This window comes from Mus caroli, unplaced genomic scaffold (assembly GCF_978045245.1).
Source record: "Mus caroli unplaced genomic scaffold, Mus_caroli_1 scaffold_1, whole genome shotgun sequence".
Taxonomy (NCBI): domain Eukaryota; kingdom Metazoa; phylum Chordata; class Mammalia; order Rodentia; family Muridae; genus Mus; species Mus caroli.
The window spans coordinates 18,973,222-18,990,571 of record NW_028227256.1 but is presented as its reverse complement, the minus strand read 5'-3'; the positions used below and the strand labels follow the sequence as shown (position 1 = coordinate 18,990,571).

The window sequence follows — 17,350 nt, the reverse complement described above, 5'->3', positions numbered from 1 at the left end:
ATGGAGGTTGGGTATTAGCAGCAGGGAAGTTCTCAGAGCAGAAAGTTAAAAACATAATATCTAATAAAGAGACTGAGTTTATTTACAACTGTATTTATAAATGTTTGTGCAAATTCACTTTAGTATTTACTTTAGTTTTAGGGATACAATGAACCTGATAAATGATCTGACTTTATAATACTGAATTTTTTCATTAATTCTTATCACTTATAAGAAAAATTAACATATAGACAATCATTTCAGGTAATTGTGTTTCTTAATTTTGCTGCTATAATATTTCCCCAAACAAAACTGGAAAGGCATCTTTAAATGTTTCATAACATTTATAGAATGCCTCCGTAGTCCAAAACACTATTGTACTATTTAATTTAGTTCATCTACTAGTAACTGTTCGTTGTCTCCCAAATTAAAAAATGGAAGTTAAACAATGTGTCCAGTCCTGCTCTCATTTTGAGTAGAATTGTTGGAATTTAAAGCTAACCATGTAAAAGCCTCTGGATTTTCCAGTAGAATTGTTAAAAGAAAGCAAAACACCACAGGTCTAATTTTTTTTTGAAAAAAATTCAGACAGTGTTCATTATACTAAGGGACTAGGAATCCTTACATTATAGGAGAAACATCAAGAATAAAGAGGCTTAAGGGAAAGTAATAGAAAATATATTTTAGAGGTTTTAGATGAACACATATGTCTGGAAGTCAAGCATGAATGTGCATTAAAATAGTCACCTATGCAAAACATATCTATGATTAAGCAAAGACAGCTTAAAAACGAGCTGTGTGATGGCAGTAGGAATATTTATTCAGTAAAAAGTTACTAAGTGGCTTTTGCTGTTTTCCTATTTGATTTTATGTTCCAAGGCAAAGGATGACGACTGGCATGAAGAACATTGTTCTATACTGTAATGTGTTGACAACTTAAATAAACCACCATTATTGTCAGCTTAATAAAACTCTTGTTACCTATATCATAGGAATGGAGGTTTCTATTATGTATCTATGAAAGATAATGTTCCTTAAATTGGCATCAAAATAATACTCCAATCACTGTTTGTTCTTGAGTCTCACATAATACCTCTGTTGAAGAAGTGAACAGGCAACTCTTTGACATTACAATATCTTCCAGTGTCCCAGATCAGCACTAGTATGGCAACTAGCTGTGAATGAATGATTTTTTTTTAAACATACAGATTGGTTTTAGGTTGTCACAATTTAAACAATCTTTTTTATCATTTCATGTTACATATTTAAATTTGATCTAAAATACTTAAAAGCTTTTCAACAATTATAATAAACTAAAAGCTACATTAAATGTGGATAAAATGGCTACCACTGCAGGCCATGTTGATATTCCTGATATGTATGACCACTGGAGGACATGTGTATGCCTATGGCCTGTGCTACTACCAGAGGCCATGTGGAAGTCCACGGTCAGTGCTGCTTCTTGCTGTATGCTTTTTTTTTTTTTTTTGCAGTGCTATTGATGACTACAGGCTCATAATTGAGAATGAGAGCCCTCCACCTACTCCCACTCCCCAAAAGGAAACTGTCTAGACAGGAAACTATTAAAGAGAGTCCTTAAAAATTGTGAAATAGATGCTCTTCACAGTTGATGGCTTCTGTCAGGGGTCGGGTGGTGAGGAAGGACTCAATTATCTTTAAGGGACAGGCCACTGAGAGTTTGGCTATGCTCCAGTGAGTATATGGGTAACACAAATTGGACTTGTGTATTTTTTTCCCTTTTCTTTGTGGAGGGCACAAGAGTGATAGAGTGAGCCTGGGGGAAATGGGAAGTGAGTATGATCAGGACTCACTGTATAAAACTCCTAAATTATCAATAATATGTTAAGATATGAATAATGTGTATTTTTAATCTCCTGTTTTTACTTTTAAAAAGAGTCTCCCTCTATAAGTCAGACTAGCCTAGTTTGGAACTTACTGTGTTCCCCAGGCTTGCTTACAATTACCAGTCACACTACCTTAGTATTCCAACTATGGTACACAGCTGGGGCTGGAGATATGGGTCAAAATATGGGTTAAGAACACTGGCTACTCTTCCAAAGAGCCTTGGTTCGATTTCAAGCAATGGCAGCACACAGCCATCTGTAACTCCACTTCCAGGAAATTTAATGCCCTTTTATTCCTTCAATGGGTGACAGTCATACCCATCATACACATACATACATGCAGGCAACATCCATTAAACATACAAATGCACAGATAGATGATAGATAGATAGATAGATAGATAGATAGATAGATAGATAGATAGATAGATAGATGTTGTCTACATCTGTGTGATCAGAGAGATCCAGGAAAAAAGAAGCCTCTGGCTTCACTATGTTAGAATCAAAGTCTGTTTACAAAGAAAGAGAGAACTACTCTAGTGAAAGACTCTTATCAAGGCAAAAACCCACTCTTGATCATGAGGTTATGATACTCACTAAATAGAAGAGTAAGCACACTTGGGTGTTATTCTAACAAAGATGGGGACTGTGTCTTTTTCCATTCACTGGTTAACTGGGGTCTAGCCTCACAGAATTTTAGGGTTAGCTAGTCTCTCTCTCTTCTCTCTCTCTTCTCTCTCTCTCCTTCTTCTCTCCTCTCTCTCTCTCTCTTTCCACTCAGACACGGTCTCACTATGTAGTCCTTCTTGAAAAAATCAACTTTCTTTTTCCTCCCCAGTCCTGGAATTAAAGGTGTATGCTAACCACTAGCCCTAAGTAGCCAAACTACCCCAGAACTACCACTCAAACTGGAGCCTCTAGACCAACCTAGAACTGCAGGTACAAACTCCCTTTTCACCCCATATTGCTACCAGTTATGGGATAGGTATACTTTGAAGAGATAGTTGAATCATCATGTTCATTAAACTACTACTGGCTTTGGTCAATTCATTAAAACAACTACATGCCCTTTAGCTTGTGAGTGGATTTAAACTAAAACAAACCTGTGGTACATATAAGCCATCCATCCTAAGAACAAATGAGATTATGTTATTTGTGACAACATGATAGAAAGTGGAGATCATTATACTGGGTGAAATAAAGCCATATTGTGTATCAACTAACATTAAATCATATGAGGCAAGAGAAACAAAATCTACATGGAAAAGATGTCACATCATCACTGATTGCTGAAGATATGACAACTATTACACAGTTTCGCTCATATGTGGATTATAAAAATGATACACGACAGATAAGAGGAATATACATATTACCTGACAGTTGGTTAAAATGTTAATAAATGAATACTAACTTGGTTAGGCTGCAGAAGGAAGGTACATTCCAGTATAGATGACTATGTATGTTTGAATGTAAGTAGAGATTTGGTTCAATACATTTTAACAAGCAATAGAAAAAGGGGTTGACTCTGTTATAAAAGAAAATCATTGCAGATGAGGAGATGGAAAGACTGTAAGGGCCAGACGTACTAGACATCTGCAATAAAATAATTTGCTTGTCATGGTGGTGTTCAACTCTCAGAAGCTGTGCTGCATGCTTAGGACCTGTACACGATCAACTCAGCCACGATGCCAGGCTGGTAGATGCAGGGATCATGATGATGTTCCAGCCAGGTTTCCTACAACCATAAGTACACAAGCAGCCCTGAGTGGATTCCGTGGGGTTAAAAGCAAAACACAAAGAAAATGGGGAAGGAAATAGGGAAGAGATTGTGGGGGAAAGATTAAGGGGTGGGTTTGATTAATACACAGTATATGCATGTATACAATTCTCAAACAATAAAAAGAATTAAATAGAAAAGATAGATGGCTTTAGGGACAGATATGTTTAACTTGATTACAGAATGTATACTATTATGTACAAATCTTACTATCACATGGTCCCAAAATTAAGTGATACAATTTTGTGTTTTTACATATCAGTGAAAATAAAGTGTATGTGTGCGCATCTCTGTATCCATGCATGGCATGTGCACGCACACATGTGTGGGTGTGCTTGAGCGTGTGTGTTTGTGTGAGTGTGTGTGTGTGTGTGTGTGTGTGTGTGAACCCTGAGCTGGTGCATGTGAGGTATGCAGGTCACTACTGTGGAGCTAAGCTCTATCTATGATCCTTAAACCCTGACTTTATTAATTGTTCCCAAGAGTCTGTGAACCTCAGAAATTACATGCAAATTTATTAGTATTCCTAAAATCACTTTCCTGAGGCTTTCAGGAAACTCCCAAACCTGTGCATGTCACCTCCTATTCCGACCAGCAGAAAAGAGCAATAACACTTCGTTCTTCTCAAAGCAGTTTATTCAGGAACCTTTCAATATCATGCATGAATCTCTCTACAGAAGTCAATCTCTCCAGGAAAAATCAACAACCACCCGCCCCCAATCGCAATCCCTTATATATCCTCTCAACCACGCCCCATCAGCCCAGTCCATGTAACAGCAGTCCATTGGCCAGAATCATCACTTGTCATATGGTCCGATCTTGCATCATGGTACACCTGCGCAGTTCTCACGATGGATGTGGCTTATTTTCAGGTGTATGAGGAAGTCAGGTGCAAGTCATAAGGCTTGGCTGCAGTCCCAGGCGCCATCTTGGGACTGCTGCCACACCCGCTCCTCACATGTGTAACCCCAGAAAACTTTAGAAGCAGAAGTTGAGGCATCCCAGAGTAGTAAATTCAACACCTACCACAAACACATCTACAATTTTACATACATTTTTAGTAAAAGGGTTATCAATTGAACGTTGCTGTCCGAAGTATGTATACAATCAAGGTTCATTCTGCTCTCTCCGGTGACCTTCAATAAATTATGCTTCTGTGAATGCACAACAGGGTATATTATCAGATGTAGCTGCTGTCATTTGCTGTTAAACTTCACAACCTGCTGCTAATCTGAAATTCATCAATCATCTGTGAAACTTAAAGTTTCATCAGTTTGACCATAACGTTGCAATTGATAGGTTTATGTTTCTAACCTTCAGTTACTGCTCAATTCAAGCCAAATACTAACAAGTATATGAGGCTTTTTTTTTTTTCTGAAAATAAGCACCAGCTACCCACATTAAAGAATACAGCACGAATTGAACTTAAGGTTTTAGATACTCGTGAGTATTGGGAGTTGTAGATAACATTTATTGAACATTGCTGCAAGTCAGAATTTTACTGCTGGTTTAATGAAAATGGATTCATCTTCCACACAGATTCAGTAATATTTAAATCATCCACATTTCATACATGAAAGAACTGAGATTAACAGTTGAGGATGCTATATACATTTTATATAATATATATATATATGTGTGTGTGTTTGTTTGTGTGTGTGTGTATATATACATATATATATGTATATATACATGTATATATATATATATATATATATATATCCTTCTTCAGTTTCTGAGTATATTGGTGTATTTTTGTCATTCATTTCCCTTCAGTTCTCATTCTGTCAAATAATATTAAAATAATATTGGGTGTTGCATCTTCCAGCTTCCTCTCTGCTTATTTATTTATTTATTTTTCTATAACATGTTTGATGTCCATTTCCTGATAAATTACCATGAGCAGTTTGAGATCACTGAGAAGCCTACTCTAGATGAGGACTTTTTCCATCTCTCACTTAGTCTGTTTATGTTGTTATGTCCTTTGGGACCCCTTGTTTGGAGATGAGGTGTCCCTTAATAGTATAGCACAAAGGGAAGAGAGCAAATCTTCTCAATAGTGAACAACAACAACAAAAGAAAACAAACTAACAAAACCCACCATATCACTGAGAAGGTGAACCATCTGTAAGAGAGGTTTCTTGTTTTTATCCCATGACTCAAAAATGCCTACTGTGCGGCAGAAAAGCTCAAGGGAAGCTGGTCTCTGGAGAGAAAGCTCAACTAACAACTCCAGCTGCCTGCCACAGCTACCCTAGTCAGTTGCTGCTCTATGTTAAGCTGAATTTGATGTTATTTCTGCTCGTTGCTATTTGTTCTCTTATGTGGAAGCATCACCTGAAAGAATGATCTGCTCTGCCCTGGAGTCTCTATATCAGGAAGAAACTAACTGCCTTAAGAGCAGGTCCCAGTTGATGTCTGATGGATATTTTGAGCACCCAATTTGATACTTTGTGATCTATCTATCTATCTATCTATCTATCTATCTATCTATCTATCTATCTATCAATCTATCTATCATCTTTCTAATCTATCTATATTATCTTTTTATGTATATATACTTATATATCTAATATCTATTTGCATCTACCTATCTAATCTATCCATATTATCTCTATGTATGTATCTACTTACCTATCTAATACCTATGTATATCTATGTATCATCTATCTATCTATCTATCTATCTATCTATCTATCTATCTATCTATCATCTATCATCTATTTAGCCATCCTTCCACCTACCTATCTACCTGCCTGCTGCCTGCTACTTATTCTTTAACTTTGGCTTGCTGTATGTCATAGATAGTTTCAGTTTCCATCCTAAGAGAAACCTAGTGTCACTTGACATAAGGGAGCCTCAACTGAAGAGTTGCCTGGATCAGATTGGCCTATGGCCTTGTCTGTGGGCGTTTTCATAACTACTAATGGATAGCCGGGCGTGGTGGCGCACGCCTTTAATCCCAGCACTCGGGAGGCAGAGGCAGGCGGATTTCTGAGTTCGAGGCCAGCCTGGTCTACAAAGTGAGTGCCAGGACAGCCAGGGCTACACAGAGAAACCCTGTCTCGAAAAACCAAAAAAAAAAAAAAAAAAAACTACTAATGGATAGAAGATGTCACAGCCCACCATGGATCATATTATACTGTGGCAGGTGACCCTGAGTGTATGAAAAAACCTAGCTGAGCAAGCCAGTAAGGCAAGGCAGTAAGCAATATTCCTGCATGATCTCTGCTTTAGTTTCTGCCTCCAGGTTTCTGTCTCACATTGGTTTTCCTCATGAAAGGCTATAACAGGCTAAAATAAAATCTTCCTCACCATGTTGATTTGTGTTATAATATTATGCCAACAACATAAAACTAACAAGACATTATATACTAAAGAAACTCAGTTATTCCATGACCAAAGCATGACTGTTGTAGACCATCCTCCAGAGTTATGCAGAATGACAACAAAAATATCTTTTTCCTTTGAACAATTATAGTCTTCCCCCTCTTTTCCCTTATTAGCCCTCAGACTCACACAAAACAGCACACAGAAGCAAAATAAAAAATCTTTCAGATCTGTGCAGTGATACTCTAGCTTACCGTCCCCATATTATGGCTCATCAAATTTTCCTCCAGGGTGGGAAACGCAGCTTGTTTGTTATCCCATTTTCCTGCACTTTTTCAGGACAATTGCTTCTTATTCCAATGAACTATTTTGAGTAACAAGATTCCAACAAAGTTCAGGGTCTCTTCCTTGGATTTTCATCCTAACCCTTGACACAATCTGGAATATCTAAGCCAAAGAACTAAGGATCTCAGGGTAGCCATGCCCACATGCCCCCCATTAGTTTCTTCTTTTTGACACTAATGGGTCATTTTGGTCATTTTGTATCTGATCCATGAGTATAAAAGACAGGGTTATTTATACAAAATTCAGAACCCCAACGAACAGGGTTATTTTTTTTATTTTGGTAATGTTCAAACATAATTTAAACAGACTTTCTGTTACTAAAATTTCAACACTTCAACACATATAAATGATAAAACATACTTTTGATTGACACTCCAGGAACTTGAATGTCCTTTATTCTACCAAATTCAAACCTGCCTCACTTTCTTCGCTAGCTTTCAATAGTCTTAGTGTGGAATTCACAAGGATCAGATCAGCCATGTCACTTTCTTCATATAAATTTATTTTCTCCTGAACAATCTGAATAGTCGCTCAGTTTGTATTACAAACAAAACCAAATAAATGGTTTAATATTATTTAATAGAATAATATGGTTTATTTATTATGTACTTCTGAGTAATAAAATTAAGCAGAAGCTATATATCATTACATGGATTTTTTTTCAAGTTTGGTCATCAAATATGGCACATTTTACTAAATAAAATCAATGTAATGTATCAAAGATGTCATGGATATCCCAGTTAACAGTAAAACAGTGTCAGTTAAAAGCTCAGGTCAGTTGACAAATGCCTATATATATATATATATATACACACACACACACACACATATATATATATATATATATATATATATATATATATATATATAGCATGAGGACCAGGAACACTCAAGTCCTAGATTAGCCAACATGGTGTTTTCTCTAGAACCATCATTTAACTCAAATCCTCTGCTTGTTGGTTCTCCATCATCTTCAGAAAAAATGTTTTCATTCCTACATCTTCAAATACCTCCTACTTCTTTATATAATTCTTCAAGAAAATGAAATGATGCTAAACTGAAAATGTCTACTGTGTCTAATCTTTTTTCTGTTATTTTCCTCTTCTGGTATTCACAGTGGAGGACTCCTCAGTAGTTGCTTAGTTTTGGTTTAATTTCTGTTCCTTCTGCTCATCCTAATTGCTCTTGTTTTTCAGGCTTTTTTTTCTTTTCTGGTTTAGTGTGTGTGTGTGTGTGTGTGTGTGTGTGTGTGTGTGTGTGTTTCCCTCTCCCTCTGTTTCTCGTTTTTTTCCTTCTGTCTTAGAATTTTATTGCTGTGAACAGATACCATGACCAAAGCAACTCTTATAAGGACAACACGTAATTGAGATTCAGTCCCATATCATCAAGGTGGGAACATGGCAGCAGCCAGGTAGGCATGGTGCAGGAGGAGCTGAGAGGTCTACATCTTCATCTGCAGGCCTCTAAGAGAAGACTCACTTCCAGGCAACTTGAACTCCACTATTAAAGCCCACACCCGGATTGACACACCTTCTCCAACAAGGCCACACTTTCTAATAGTGCAACTCCCTAGCCCAAACCTATTCAAACCATTGCTCTCTCTTTCTCTATCTCTCTCTTCCTTTCTTTAATTTTGACTTTTCTCCTTTTATTGAAAACAGATTCTTTTTCTCATATAATATATGCTGATTACAGTTTCCCCTACCTGTGTGTCTCCTAGTTCCTCCCCACCTCCCCTCCCATCTCCAACCAATCTTTTTCTGTCACTCTCATTAAAAAATAGCAGGCTTCTAAGAGATAACAACCAAATACGACAAAAATGATAAAAAAAATCTATGACAAAGATAAAATAAAAACTATCACCTCAAGGCTGGGCAAACCAACCCAACAAAAGGAAACGAATCCCAAGGGCAGGCACAAGAATCAGAGACCTGCTCGTTCACACACTCAGGGGTCCCATAAAATACTAAGCTGAAAGATGTAACTTGTACGCAGAGGACCTGGTGCAGCCCTGTGTCACCCCTGTGCTTTCTCTGCTTCAATCTCTCTAAGTTCATAGGAACTTTGCTTAGCTGATTCGGAGGACCATGTTCTCTGGGTGTCTTCCATCCCCTTTGGCTCTTACAGTCTTAAACTCTTTCACCTTCCTCTTCCACAGGGTTCCCTGAGCTCTGAGGGGAGGTAAGTAATGGAGACATCCTCCTTACAACCTTTTTTAATCCATCCAATAGAACTTATTTATCCATCTTTCCTATTTGATTTGGACATGTTAAGAAACCAGGACTATTTGCATTTTCATTTTTATACTACTCCAACTAGTAAGACACTAGTAGTTTATTGATGATTGCATGCACAGGGAATAAATGCATGGTAGGAGCTTCATAAAAATGAGTTTTTAATTCCTCATTGAGGAATAATGGTAAGATGTCAAGGACTCACTCTGTGTGCAATCTCTGGCTGAGGGTCTCTGCATCTGTCTCTGTCTGCTCCAGGAAGAAGCTTCTCTCGTGATGACTGAATAAGGCACTAATCTCTGAGTACAGTAAAATGTGTACGTGTTTTTCTAGGTCATCATCTTTGATTCCTCTGACTTGGAACAATGAGCATCTCTGGGTAGGTTCTCAGTTTGTACCGAGTGAGCACTGTTCTGGAAGTGGAAATAGGAAAAGATTTCTTGCTCAATAGTCTCAGGTAGCTCTCCATTCTTCAGGATACAAAACTAGTCTTGCCTTAGTCCCTATGCAGTGGAGTTCCTGTGGCAGTTCTTCTGCCTCCTGCATATAGCTTTGTCTTCCAAAGCAGCTGAGCTGGAGTGCAACCTAACTACTTGTCATTCTAAAAGCATGTTTCCACCAATGTTTTCTCTTTGAAGATGCTGCCCTCATGTCCTCAGTGCAATCTGCTTCTTCTTCAATACCTTCCCATTTATGGCATCCTCCAGGAAACTCTCTGTAATTTGCATGGCATTCTGTGTAACCTTTTCTGAACTCAACACTATGTCATACTGACTTAATTTATGCCTCTTTCTCATCTGATTTGAACATGCTAAGAACCAGGACTATTTCTATTTTTATCTAATGCACTTGTTGATTGATGATTGCATATAGAAAGAATAGATGCATGATAGGAGCTTCATAAAGAATGCATCCTTATAATTCCTCATTGAAGAATAATGGCAAAATGTCAGTACCACTAGGGGGCATAGAATTATAACAGAATTTTCTAATACACTAGCTCACAGGAGATTTTTCACTTCTGTATCAACTTGACTATTTCTAGCTATATGGATCATGGAAGAATCTAACAATTCCATTTAAGTTGTGCCTCAGAAGGAGCTTTCAAACAGTATCTAAAAGATAAGACTGGCAAAGTAATCTGCTAGAGTAGGCTACGTAAGTAGGCCTTCATGAATTAAACTGAAGTTAGTGTTAAGAAAGGATCAAAATATACATCCAATGTCAAAACAATACCACAAGACTTGGGTCTGCTTTAAATTTTAATAAAAATACCTACATAAGAAGACTCTTTATTTTCACAGAAAACTAAAGATGACCACTGAATCTATTTCTTCATTTTAAATATAACCTGAATTCTGGTTTAAAAACACATATTTATGAGGTTACTGTTTAAACCAAGTGAAATAATGACTTAAACCAGTGTTAGCACACACTGAACACATAGTAAGTATAATTATTTTACTTTGGTAGTGCTGATCAGGACATATTTGGGAAGTTTTAGGAAAAAAGGTAGCTGCTGGCCTGGGAAAAGGGAGATCTATTGAAGCTCTGTGTCCAGTCCCTTACCAACCCACTTGTGACAGCCACATACACATGGTTGAAGCATAACCACAGTGCTCACCTCAAAGGGAATGAGGCATAGTGTATCCTGGGGCCAAATATGAGAGACCATGTCATGAGAACACTGATTCTGTTGACTCCTGAATTCCAAGATCCAATGTAGTAATAGCTTTAGGAATGGGTTTTTATAGGTGTGGAACAGAAAAAGCTATAAATGAAAGCATTTAAGAACTACATCTGCGTGGATATCAGTAAAGCATGAGCAGCTCTGCTGCAGGCTTCATGTATCATCTGCTGGCATTCTTTGCCTTTGGGTTGGTGGAAGCTAAAAGAGATTTTACCAGCTAGTCAAATAGAAGTTAGTCAAACACAGAGGTGGGCCAGAAATGACAATGGAGATGCTGAAGACAGATCAGTATATCCACACCATCCCAGTTCTCTATAATCAGAGAGGTTCCAGTCTATCGGCCTTGTCGAATGTTTAGCACAGGTGTGGTCTCTTTCTCAGAACTTCAGTTTACATCTCCTACATTCTTTCTGAGCCCTCGGGCCAGGCTGTTTTCAAGTGAACCATTTCTCATTGACAAAGTAACGCAGGCCTCAGATTCCAATTATCAGAACCTCTAGCAGTCTGGCCAGCCTCAGATGGTCTCTGATATTGTGCTGAGTTCCCTGGCCTTAGCTTGTTGGATAAACACCTTAAGAGGTTTGTGTCATATCTCTTAGGAATTATTATTCTGCATTAAAAAAGAGTACTTTGCCACACCACACTGCTATTTTTAATATGACCATTGATTATAATGAGAGATACCTATGAAATGCAGTACAGCTGCTATGCTTATTGACTCGATTATGGATTACCACAGAGGGAATAAAAGCTACAGACATGGATGGTATAGTTTAAAGGGCATTCTTTCAGGAAGTCGGGGGCCTCTGCCCTGACTTCAAGCCTATTGTTATGACTAGGCTTGGTGCAAGTCACTGAGCAAGCAAGGAGTTCCATCATTTTACATTAGTAAATATTCTTACTGTTCTAAGTTTTCAACTTGTATTGTTATTCTACTCTGATTAGCTCAGGCATCTCACACTGGAGCAAAATGTATCCGTATCTCTGTATAGTATCTCTGACATCACACAAGCTCATCAGAACAGTGCACATGAGTTTGATTGAACAAGAAAAGGAAGAATGTAATGGTGATGCTTTATTTAACTTCCCTTTGTAGGTGCTACAATATGTCTTTGTCTCTAGCCTATAGGTGGCATTTCTAATGATGCTATCTCAGAGTACTGTTCAGTAAGAAAATATAACAGGACAGAAAAGGCATTGAAATCAATTATTTTCTAGTAAGTATATTCAAGTAAAATCACTTCTATAGACTTTAGGGAATTTAGTTTCCAAGACCATAAATTGCAGGCAGGCACCACAAAGGAGTAGTTGAAAGCACCCTTACCCTCTTTTTTGAGACAGGGTTTCTCTATGTAACCCTAGCTGGCCTGGAACTTGCTCTGTAGATCAGGCTGGCCTCAAACTCACAGAGAATAGCCTGCTTCTGCCTGCTGAGTGGTGGAAGTAAAGGCATGGACCACCTTTGCCAGGCTAAAGCAAAACCATCTTAAGGAATGAGGTCTGTCAATCAACTCACATGTTCTACACTAGCCATAAACACTGGTAGTTTTTAGAGTGATTCTTTGCATAGGTCTTTTGATTCTTGAAATCACAACATTCAAGATACAAGCAGAGAGATAATCACAAGTTAGAGGCCAGCCTCGGCTAAATATGTAACCTCAGGACAGCCTGGGCTACAGAGTGGGATCCTGTTGCACAAAACCAAAATAAATAAATAAGCGGAATTGTCATGTACTTTTACTATCACCCTTTCATAACATTTTAGTGTAATTGTTACTCGTGAAATAATGCTGCATTATCTCATGCATGGCTCACTATGCCTACTGATATTTCAGCAAGAAATAAAAGGCAGTTTCCTAGCAACACCTGTATTCAAAGGAGCAGCAACAACAATAAAAGCTTAATTACAAACACTTTCTTTTCCTCAAAGTTGACTTTTGCCTATCTAGAGAAGTCACTGGGTTACAAGGAAAACATGGCCCAGACCAAGACCTAGGAACAGGTGTGAACAGAGTCTCTTGGTCTTTCCTTTCTGGGATTGAACAAGCAGGATGATCCCTTAGGGTTTGCACCTACAGCAGAATGGGTACTCCAACTGGGAGTCAGGATCCTGCCTTGGATACACAGACAAGCCCCCTTTTCTGGGTTTGTGATTAAGTGGATGGCACTCAAAAAAGATAGTTACAAATGTCTGAGACGTCTATAACCCTTATTAATTGCAGCTGCCCTTGCCACCTTCCCACCCGGGTTTATTGACATTTTCGAAATAGACATCATAGCTTCCCTGGTATGATCCCTGCATCCTAGGAAACCTTCATTTGGACATTAAGCAGCTGAGTTCCTGGGCCTTTCTGGAGGGGAAACATGCTCTTGAGTCCTGCCTTAAAAAGATTTCCTGCCTGCATGTGGGGCCAGGCCCCAGAGTGAGGCAAAGGTGATCTAATCTCAGTTGAAGTTTGCAGCAAAGAAAACAGCTTCCTTTAAAGGGGAAGTGGCCTTTTCGTTTTCTTATTTTCAGCAAAGCTAGGATTTTTTTTTTTTCATGTCGACAGCGTGTGCACGAGTCATTTTAAGTGTCTACATCTTTCACCCTGAAAGTCCCTGCACAGAAACTCCATGGGGAGTCTAAATATAGCTGCACCGAACTACCCCCCAACCCCCACCTTCAGCCAGGGGTCTCCACGCAGCTCTAGGCTTGGAGAGCTTATTCCAGGACATTCTCTTTGCATCTGCCTTGAATAGCAGGGCACGGAGCAACCTCTCTAGCACCTCCACGGTGTGTGGGTGTGAAGTGTATTAGGGGAAAGCAGGAGTGACTCTGGGTGTTGATGCTTGGCTCACACGTGGTACTGCTGCCAGCTGCACAGCGCTCGGTTAGTAGTGCCTACTGCCCAGAGGCTTGAAGGGAAGCAAGGTCTTGCTGAGTAAGAACCAGGAAGAGGTCTTCACAAAACAATAACGATAAAAATAAAAGTAAAACTCTTAGCTGACGTTCTGACTGTAGAAAGCAGCTGTCTGTGGGCGTGGGTGTATGCACGGGGTGTATGTGTGGGTGTGTTGGTAGAGTATTATCTGCTATGGGTGAGACAACCAAGATAAGATTTTTGCCTTAGTGTTGGCTGATATTCATGGACGTAAAAAAGGCTCAGGGATGGCCACTTTGCTACTGGCTACCATGACTTTGTGTTGAAAGCATAGTTCAGTTGAACTTGGCGATTATTACTTTTTTTTTTTTTTAATAATTGGGAGGAAGGCTGCTCTATTAGAAGTAGTTCCCAATCCTGGCGTCCTCTCAGTTTCCCCATCGCTGAATCTGTTGTTTAATTGCTAACAATATTTTTGAAAGGCAGAGTTCTGAGCCAGCAGCACCATAATCTCACTCTCGTCCAAGAGAAGAGATGGGCTTTGGGGCGCCCATTTTCCAGAGGTGGTAGGGGACACAGTCAGTGGTTCCCTTTTCTCTAACATTGTAAGTTACTGCATCCTGTCTTGAGAGGCAGGTCCTGGGCTCACTATCCTCCATGATCCCTCTTGAACTCACTGGGGACGCCACAGTCGCGGCGGAGATTTAAGCAGTTTTATGACTTTCTCCCACTTACATGGAAATTTCTGGAAGGAGGGAAGTGGGCTCCTTTTCCCAGGCTTCTCTGTCAGGAGGAGCTCCCTCACCACAAAGGAGCTACTTTGGAGTTTTATGCCCTCCCCACACCCCACCCCTGGGGATGGGAAGGATGTTCTGCGACTCGCAGGCTTGTTGTCTGAAGCTAGGATGGAAAGTCACAGCCTGCAGGCCGGATTGAGTCGCGGGAAGCTGCTGGGTCCCTGCCTGGCGCTCTCCGGGTGTGTCCATTGAATTGTGGTGGGCTGGTCCCCAGCGCGGGAACCCAAGCGCCACTGCCAGAAGCTTAGCCCCGGCTGGCTCGCTCCTAGGCTAGCCAAAACCTGGAGGGTAGGACAGAACCTTTCCTGCCCACACCCATCACCCGAGGATGGCAGGACCAGGCGCGGCATAGCAGCGGGAGAAGCCCAGAGACCCGCTCGTCCAGTTTATTCACGAGGCATCGAGCGGACTTCGCCCTCCGGACAGCTCCGAGTCCCAGGAAGAACCGAACCAAACTCATCCTGGGAGACCGACTTAGGGCCAAGCCGGTATTCTGCCGGGGTGCAGGGGACAGACAGACTCGAACCCTGCTGGGTGTGCACGCGTGCGAGCGTGCCTCCGGGCATCCCGCACACCCTCAGTCCCGTGTGCCGACACTCCTCGGGGAGGAGGGAGTGGCAGCCACCAGACTGAAGGAAAGCGAGGGACACCTCACAAAGTGACGCCCCCAACAGGTCCGGATTTGGTACTGGAAGCGGCAGAAATCCGGACCTCCCCGGGCCTGCTCCGCACACCCCGCCGCCCCCGCCCGGAGCCCCGACTCTCGACAAGTCCGCCCCCCCGGGGCGCCCCGTCGGCTGCGGGTTTCCTCCTGCAGACCTGTCCGCGCACATGAAGCCGCTGCCCCCGCCGCAGGCGCCAGCGCCCCCCTCGCGGTGCCCGTGGTGATGCCATGCCCCGCCACCACGCGGGAGGAGAGGAGGGCGGTGCCGCCGGGCTCTGGGTGAGGAGCGGCGCGGCGGCGGCGGCAGGCGCGGGTGGGGGGCGCCCGGGCAGCGGCATGAAGGATGTGGAGTCCGGCCGCGGCAGGGTGCTGCTGAACTCGGCGGCCGCCAGGGGCGACGGCCTGCTGTTGCTCGGCACCCGCGCGGCGGCGCTCGGCGGAGGCGGCGGCGGCTTGAGAGAGAGCCGCCGGGGCAAGCAGGGGGCCCGAATGAGCCTGCTGGGGAAGCCGCTCTCCTACACCAGCAGCCAGAGCTGTCGGCGCAACGTCAAGTACCGGCGGGTGCAGAACTATCTGTACAACGTGCTGGAGAGACCCCGCGGCTGGGCGTTCGTCTACCACGCGTTCGTGTGAGTACCCGCGCCCCCAGCCCCGAACCCGTGTGCCCCTAGCCATGCCCTCTGTTGGGGAGCCCCGGGGCGCACTTGGCGCCCGCGCCCTGGCCCTAGGCGCGGAAACGCGTGCGCGCTCACACGCAGAGCTACACACACGTGGTGGTTTTTATTTCTTTGCACGTGTTTGCCATCGGCCCTCTGGAGCCCTCATTCTCTCTGGTCCCACCTCTCGCTCTGGTTCAGATAGAGCCCTTTTGCCCCAAAGCACCCAAGGGACTACCGGTCAGTTCCAGGTACCTGGGTGATTGAAGGCAGAAGCTGGACTTAGGCGACTCAGATAATCGGGAGCGATTAGGTCCTGATATGCGGAAAGTTAACTGAGTGGGGCGCCCAGGAGCTGGGGATAGCTCCGGGAGGTTGTGCACCAACCTGAGACTGGAGAGACTGGGAGGGCATGACGGGGTGGGATGGAGTGGAGAGGAGAAGGTTAAGAGTGGGTCCACAGTCCGCTCTGGGGTCAAGCAGAGGAAGCTGCTACGTGGTGGAGAGAGAGAGAGACTAGGTTGTAAGCGCGCCCGGAAACACGCCTGGCCACCATCACAGCTGTCATCAACGGAAAATCTGTCAGTGCACGTAGTAGTCATTGCCACATAGAGGTGGTCAGAGTCTAGCGGGCTACCCAAGCTCTGCTGCAGGCAGTGCTAGCTGAAAGTGGAGAACTGGGGTTCAGGAACATGGCCAGAGGTGCTGTAGAGGAAATGAACAGGGGCCAGCTGTGACCTGGAGCAAGCAGTGTGTTTAGTTGACACTTATGGCATCGAGATAAAGTGTGTGTGTGTGAATGTGTGTGTGTGTGTGTGTGTGAGTGTGTGTGTGTGTGTGTTGACTAAAACCTCACCATCTAGCAGAGTATTCGAGAATGAAAATGAGAAAATGGTTGGAAGCAAATGTTTATTTTTCCCTTAGGCATTAGAAAGCTTTCGGTGGCTCTAAAGTTTACTACTGTTTTGCCCGACGTCCATTCATTCAATCTCCTGTTAGAGTTAGGTGTATCTGAACGACAACTTAAGGTTGTTTTTATGCCTATTACACCCTGTCTAATCTTTTTAAAGGAAGCCCCGCTTCTTCTTGCCCCCTCTCTGCCCCCTCCTTCTTTATGTTTCGATGAAATACAAACATATTAGCCTTA

General features: G+C 42.0%; 1 protein-coding gene across 1 annotated transcript in view; it reads left to right on the top strand.

Moving 5' to 3' along the window:
* Window positions 1-14,947: 14,947 nt before the first annotated feature.
* Window positions 14,948-17,350, top strand: part of Kcnq5 (potassium voltage-gated channel subfamily Q member 5) — a 611,319-nt gene continuing 608,916 nt past the window's right edge. Inside the window, exon 1 of the mRNA XM_085835922.1 lies at window positions 14,948-16,176. Coding sequence (XP_085692048.1) covers window positions 15,776-16,176 — 401 coding nt within the window. The 5' untranslated portion in view covers window positions 14,948-15,775. The remainder of the gene's footprint in view (window positions 16,177-17,350) is intronic.